Source organism: Lotus japonicus, chromosome 4, assembly GCF_012489685.1.
Source record: "Lotus japonicus ecotype B-129 chromosome 4, LjGifu_v1.2".
NCBI lineage: Eukaryota > Viridiplantae > Streptophyta > Magnoliopsida > Fabales > Fabaceae > Lotus > Lotus japonicus.
Genome location: NC_080044.1, coordinates 15,443,445 through 15,450,640, shown reverse-complemented (window position 1 = coordinate 15,450,640; position 7,196 = coordinate 15,443,445). Strand labels below are relative to the sequence as shown.

The 7,196-nt window shown below is 33.1% G+C and overlaps 1 protein-coding gene across 1 annotated transcript; it reads left to right on the top strand.

The window, feature by feature from the left end:
- The first annotated feature begins 436 nt into the window (after positions 1-436).
- Positions 437-4,675, top strand: LOC130710047 (probable disease resistance protein At5g66900). Its single transcript, XM_057559201.1, has 6 exons — positions 437-596; positions 779-1,483; positions 1,824-2,227; positions 2,508-2,863; positions 3,084-3,355; positions 3,480-4,675. The coding sequence occupies exons 2-6, from the start codon at positions 862-864 to the stop codon at positions 4,301-4,303; spliced, it is 2,478 nt and encodes an 825-aa protein (XP_057415184.1). The 5' UTR covers positions 437-596; positions 779-861; the 3' UTR covers positions 4,304-4,675.
- Positions 4,676-7,196: the final 2,521 nt, after the last annotated feature.

The window sequence follows — 7,196 nt, the reverse complement described above, 5'->3', positions numbered from 1 at the left end:
TTATATATCGAGTGGGTATCCATGTTACATGGGTATGAATACATCAATATCTGTAGCCATCCCGTTAATAAATAGATAGTGGAAATATTACTAAATAAATTTGTAGATACCCGTGGGTGCGGGTAATTTTACCCATAGCGGGTTTTTATCTACGGGTGTGAGTGGTTTTGACATCCCTAAATGTTACAGATGATAAAAGGAAAGATATAAATGAAAATAGATCGACATGATGTGTTTAAAAAATAAGGTGTATTTTTTTTTGCCTTTTTTTTATAGGTAAAAAAAAATGTGGTGTGTATGTATCATTTTTAAAAAACAGACAGCTCACTTTTCTCACTATTTTTTAATATATAATTAATTTTTCGTGACTTTGGAACATGCTTTTGACTGTTTCCTTAAGCGTGTTGCCGTGTAGTACGAATAAAGATAAGACTTTAGAGCAAAGAGGGAGGTAGTTTCCTTTTCCATATAAGATACTTGTTTCACGATTCCAAAGTTTCAAATCTCCAATATTTCGATTTCAATTTGCAAAAAAATAAAAATTGCAGGTAAGAAGATAAGGAGAAATTGAAGTATCTGTGTTCATTTCAAAGCTAGTAAGTAAAATAACTCTTACATTTTTCAATTTTTACTCCTCAACATTTCAATTTCAGAAGAAGCACAAACCAACTTTGAGTTTCTCTGCTTTACATAACATGTTCTTTGTTTGAGTATGTTGAAAATTATTATTTGTTCTATTTTCTGTTTACTAATTGTTGCCTGAGTTGTTTGTCTGAAGGAGGGGAAAAGTCGATCCAGATCCAGGTGCTTCCGCTGATTTGTCATCTTTCCCCAACATAGTAGAAGAAGAAGCTGAATTCAATGGCAGATGCAACACAGCTTGTTGCTCTTGCTCCTCTGGCTAGATTTCAAGAGATCTTGAAGAAGATCTCTCAAATGGTGGAGAAATCTCGAAAGAGTGGAATCGCTCAGAGAATTCTAAGGTCAACGCTCATAGAATTTAACCATGTTGTGCTGGAAATCAAGCGTTACAACGAGCACTTGGCTCAGCCTAGAGAAGAAATCAAAACCCTCATCAGAGAAAAAGATGCAGGGGAAGAAGGAGAAAAAGGGGACAAGTGTGTCAATTCCTGTCTTCAGGTTTTCACTGACAGAGTTTGGCATGGTAAGGATGATTCTGATTCGGTTGATGCTGATGAGAAGCAAGCTCTCACAGCGAAAGATGTTAAGGAAACGCTTTACAAGGTGAGGGAGATTCTTGAGCTTCTTACCCAAGAGGATGGAGGAGCTGGAACATCAAAAATCAAGGCTCCTTTTGATGTTCCTGTGAAACCAGATTTCACTGTTGGGTTGGATGTGCCCTTGAGCAAGCTGAAGATGGAGCTTCTCAAGGACGGTGTCTCGGTCGTCGCTGTGACCGGTTTAGGTGGGTTGGGGAAAACAACTTTGGCTGCAATGGTTTGTTGGGATAAACAAATTAAGGGTAAGCATCCATTTGATTTTTTTATGTCTGATAAATGGATATGAGCATATGAGCTACTAATTATGCATTTTTAACACAATTTGTGAAAAATTATGCATTTTTTAACATAATTTATGCATTTGTAACATAATTTGTGAACCATTCACACCGCAACACATATCGCAACAACTGTAATATCTGTTATCGCAAAAAACAAAACGGGACCGCTACCGCAATTTAAAACCTTGACTATTACTAAAAATATTAACAGAAAGAAGTGGAAAAGAAAATTATTGGAAATATGCAAACATATAAGATTTCAGTTGCTCTGGGCTAATATATCTTTTTGGTTTCTTTACAGGTAAGTTCAGGGAAAATATTTTATTTGTAACATTCTCGAAAACGCCCAACGTGAAGAATATTGTAGAGAGACTATTTGAACACTTTGGATATGAAGTGCCTGAGTTTCAAAGCAATGACGATGCAGTTTATCAATTGGGGCCTTTATTTAAGAAGTGTGAAGGAAATCCGTTATTGTTGGTTTTGGATGATGTCTGGCCTGGTTCAGAAGACCTTGTTGAGAAATTCAAAGTCCAGATATCAGATTATAAAATTTTAGTGACTTCAAGGATTACGTTTCCTAGATTTGGCACCCCATGTGTTCTAAAGCCTCTTGCCCATGAAGATGCAATAACCCTTTTCCGTCACTATGCTCTCTTGAAAGATAGTAGTTCAAATATTCCTGACGATAATCTTGTCCAAAAGGTGCTAGTTCGTGCTTCCTTACATATTAGAGTTATCTATACTTGTTATTTGCTGTCTTAAGTAATTCATTTGAAGTTCACATCACAAAATCATTCAAGATCATTTGGAACTTCTTGTTTTGTTTTTTAAAACAACTTATGACTGAATGAACAAAAATAAAAAGAATGTAGAAACCATGATTTGACCCTTCAAAGGGATTATATGATTGCTTACTTAACACTTGGGCTCCTAAATCATAATCCTCTGATTACTAAACTATATTTCCTTTTGCTGAATTGAGGTGGTGGGAAGTTGCAAAGGTTTACCACTTGCTATTAAAGTGATTGGTACATCACTCAGGAGTAGGCCTTATGAGTTGTGGCAGAAAATAGTGAAGGAACTGTCACAAGGTCATTCTGTACTTGATTCTCATACTGAGTTACTTACTCGCCTCCAAAAGATCTTAGATGTTTTGGAAGATAATCCTGTCATCAAGGAGTGCTTCATGGACTTAGCATTATTTCCTGAAGACCAAAGAATTCCTGCTACTGCTCTCATTGATATCTGGGCAGCATTGTATGAACTAGATGAACTAGAAGTGATGGACATCATCAAAAAATTGGACTCCATGAATCTGGCTAATTTCTTTGTTGCAAGGTATAATTATTATTAATATTTTCTTCTATGCCACTTAATTGTAATATATGTAACATGAATTGTAACAAAAGTTCAATAGCTTGTGTGCCTAGTCTGAGAAGCATTTGATTCTTTAGATTATGAGAACAGAAGTTGAAATTCATAACTAAACTATCTGATAGAGAGCATGCATTTGAGAGAATTTTTATCATTTGGAAATTAACTTCTGCTCATTTACCAGGAAAAATACAAGTGACACTGATGATTACTACTACAGTAACCACTTCATCGTCCTTCATGATCTTCTAAGAGAGCTAGGAATTTATCAAAGCATACAGGAACCAGTTGGAAAGAGAAAAAGACTGAACATTGACACGAACGAAGATAAACTTGAATGGTTGCTTCAGGAGAAGCAGCAAGGCATAATGTCCCGCACGTTGTCAAAAATTCGTAGATTGTGTCTTAAACAGAAGCCTCAACTGGTCCTTGCCCGCACATTGTCTATATCAACTGGTACTTATACCTTTCTCTAAACTATGTTCGCTTACTTACAAAGTCAAAATGCTATTAAGACAGTTTCAATAATCTTTCATTCATTCCGCTTGCTTAACTGATCACAAATGTGCTACGTTTGCAGATGAAACTTGCACTCCAGATTTGTCCCTAATTCAACCAGCTGAAGCTGAGGTTCTGATTTTAAATCTTCGAACTAAGAAGTACTCCCTTCCAGAGATCTTGGAGGAAATGAATAAACTTAAAGCTTTGATAGTCACAAATTACGGTTTCCATCCTTCTGAACTAAACAATTTTGAGCTACTAGACTCTTTATCCAACCTGAAGAGAATCAGACTAGAACAGATTTCTGTTCCTTCCTTTGGCACATTAAAGAATCTTAAAAAGTTATCCCTCTGCATGTGCAATATCAGGCTGGCCTTTGAAAAGGGTAGCATCCTAATTTCAGATTCATTTCCAAATCTTGAAGATCTGAACATTGACTATTGCAAGGATATGGTAGGATTGCCTAATGGGGTCTGTGATATTATCTCACTAAAGAAGCTCGGTGTTACTAATTGCCACAAGCTTTCTGGGCTGCCCCAAGAAATTGGAAAGTTGGAGAATTTGGAACTCCTGAGGCTGAGTTCCTGTACTGATTTGAAAGGATTACCAGATTCTATTGGAAGGCTTTCAAAACTAAGACTTCTTGACATATCAAACTGCATAAGCCTTCCAAGTTTGCCAGAGGAAATTGGTAACCTGTGTAATCTAAAAAGTCTCTATATGACAAGTTGTGCAGGGTGTGAATTGCCATCCTCAATTGTCAATCTTCAGAATCTAACGGTGGTTTGTGATGAAGAGACGGCTGCTTCATGGGAAGCTTTTGAATATGTGATTCCCAATCTGAAGATAGAGGTTCCTCAGGTTGATGTTAACTTGAATTGGCTTCATTCAACCAGCGTCTAAGACCTCTTTCTTTAAATTGGTTTTGGATCAGTGGTCATGTGTGATATTTCTTTTTAATTGAAGGAAATAATCTAGTTTAAAAACTTGAATAATAATCCTCCTCATGTTGTTTATAGAATGACATGTTTCTTTAAGTTGCTGAATAATCTAGTTTAAAAGACTTGAATAATAATCCTCCTCATGTTGTTTATAGAATAACATGTTTCTTGTAAGTAGCTGTAGTATTTCTTGTAAATACTGTTACTTGAAAGAGGTAGGAGATTTCATGTATGTTTTTTTTTATGCTTGATTTCAAGTATGTTTGGTGTAATGTTATGTGTAGAGACATACTTTGTAGTGTGATGTAATAAAATAAACTATTGCATTGTTTTACTTTTTTTTGAAGTTTATTATTGTTAAATATGTTTTTATCCTTCTCATATAGTCATATATACATATTTTCCCTATATTAAGTCAAAATCCCAATCAATTATAATATTAATTATTTTTATAATAATTATTCAATCAAAAGACATTAATTACTATTTTTTAAAATAATTATTCAATTAATTAGGTATTTTTGCAGGCTTGATGCCAGCAGCGAGAGAAAGATAAAAAATAGAGTTTAATTTTGATGCACCGACGGTGTAAAGTTTTTTTACACTGTCAACCAATTAGATTTTAAAGATGTGAGAAAATCTCTTTTTTCATTTAATTTCATTAATTGATGTGGCATATCTTTGAAATCTGATTGGTTGACGGTGTAAAAAAACTTTAAACCGTCGGTTCAAACTTTTTCTCTAAAAAATAACCATAAAATTTCGTCAATCATAAAGATTCATTTTAAAGTGCTCAATACCTACTTTCAATGAATCATCACATATGTACAGGACATGATTCGCATAGCAATTTTAACTTCCTATGGGCAGTGACTTGACATCACCTTGCGTATAGGACCACGCCATTAATTAATAACTAATCAAAATTAGTCTTACAAAAAAAGTACTATAAAAATACCTCGAAATGAAGGCAATAATTCATTCGAGGCTAATGGGATCATTTATCGATTGTCGGTAAACGAAAATAATATCCTAAATCCTAACTCTGAGTGCGTCTTGTATTGATGAATTTTTTATGTGGCAAATGTGAGAACATGTCATGCATTTTTAAACTAACGTGTAGGAAATATTAATATTCCAGGATATCTTAATTTTTAAGGATAACGATTCATATAAGTATTAGTGTATCACACTATCACACACAATTGCAACTTGTAGATAAGTATTTGGCTGAGAAGTTTCGTCGTAGTTGCCTGATGACTTAATCAGAAAAAGAAAGTCAATGACAACAAAATAGTAGGTAAATTATTTGGTACCCAGAATTTTTGTTAGGTGTGGTATTCGTATTATTTAATTTAATAGATTGTTATCATATTATTAAAGGTAAATACTACATATTTAGATTTTACTTTACTTATTAATACTTAGAGTTTAATTTCTATACACCGACAGTGTAAAGTTTTTTTACACCGTCAACCAATCAGATTTCAAGATGTGAGAAAATTTCTCATTTTATTTAATTTCATTAATTGACGTGACACATCCTTGAAATCTGATTGGTTGACGGTGTAAAAAAACTTTACACCGTCGGTGCATCAAACTTTTTCTCTAATACTTATCAATTAACTTTATTTCATGAAATTCATTTTTTAATGAAAAATGAACGAGTGGTGGAAACGAATGATGGTGATGGAGATGCGCGTAAAATGATCCTGGTTAATGGATGAACAAAAATCAGAAAACACAACTCGCAAATCTCGCATCCCTAAGAATGGAACGATGCAGTACTACGATAGAATAAAATTGAAATTTTAACCGGTACATGAGTCTTTATTATCGAATCAACTCATTTTGGTACCACACCTTAATCTGGCTTAAGGTATCATAGCAAGCACCAAAATATAAATATATTTAAATACACAACATTGTAAATTGAGAAAAAGGATGATACACATTATAAAGTTTTTTTACACTGTCAACCAATCAGATTATAAGGATGTGTCACGTCAATTAATGAAATTAAATAAAAAATAAATTTTCTCACATTCTTGAAAGATGATTGGTTAGTGATGTAAAAAAACCACCGTCAGTACATATAAAAATTAAACTCTTGTAAATTTGTAACGTTACCGACTGGCGCAAGAAAAGCTGGGGCGGACTTAGCTTTACTTGATTCATGTGCTGGAAACAACTGATATATATATATGAAAATAAGGTTTTCTTCTAGAAGACCTATGCCACATGTCCCTTCCTAAATGATTCATTTTCCCTCCAAAACAAAAAAAAACTCATTTCCACTTTTTTTGTCACATTAATTGCTATGTTCAATAATACCCATGACAACATACACACTAAATTAATAATTTTGAAAAAGAGTTTATAAATATATAAACTTAAAGAAATTTATTTTGAAACCGGTAACTTCATTTTTTTTTTTTACACTTAGAAGTAAAAAAAATTAAGAATAAAACATCAATATTACTTATGAAAACTATATGGTAAGGATATTAGTTCTTTCTCTAATTAAATTTTTTATTTTGGTACTCCCACGTTTTTTATTTCATATGATCATCTCGGCAAATTTCAAAAAAAGAGCATATGATCATCTCTCACCATATTTAATATCCTCTACTATTATAAAATTTCATATTTTTAAAGTAAAATTTACTTGAAATTATTTTTAAATATATCAAATATTATAAGAAAAATAAGAAATTCGAAAATATCAACATATAAATATGGAGTTTAATTTTGATGCACCGACGGTGTAAAGTTTTTTTACACCGTCAACCAATCAGATTTCAAGGATGTGAGAAAATATCTCTTTTCATTTAATTTCATTAATTGATGTGGCA

Excerpts from the sequence above, each read along its gene's own strand:
- LOC130710047 (XM_057559201.1), top strand. The coding sequence starts at position 862 with ATGGCAGATGCAACACAGCTTGTTGCTCTTGCTCCTCTGGCTAGATTT. Across the intron at positions 1,484-1,823 it reads TTGGGATAAACAAATTAAGG|GTAAGTTCAGGGAAAATATT; the intron begins GTAAGCATCCAT and ends GTTTCTTTACAG. Across the intron at positions 2,864-3,083 it reads GCTAATTTCTTTGTTGCAAG|GAAAAATACAAGTGACACTG; the intron begins GTATAATTATTA and ends CTCATTTACCAG.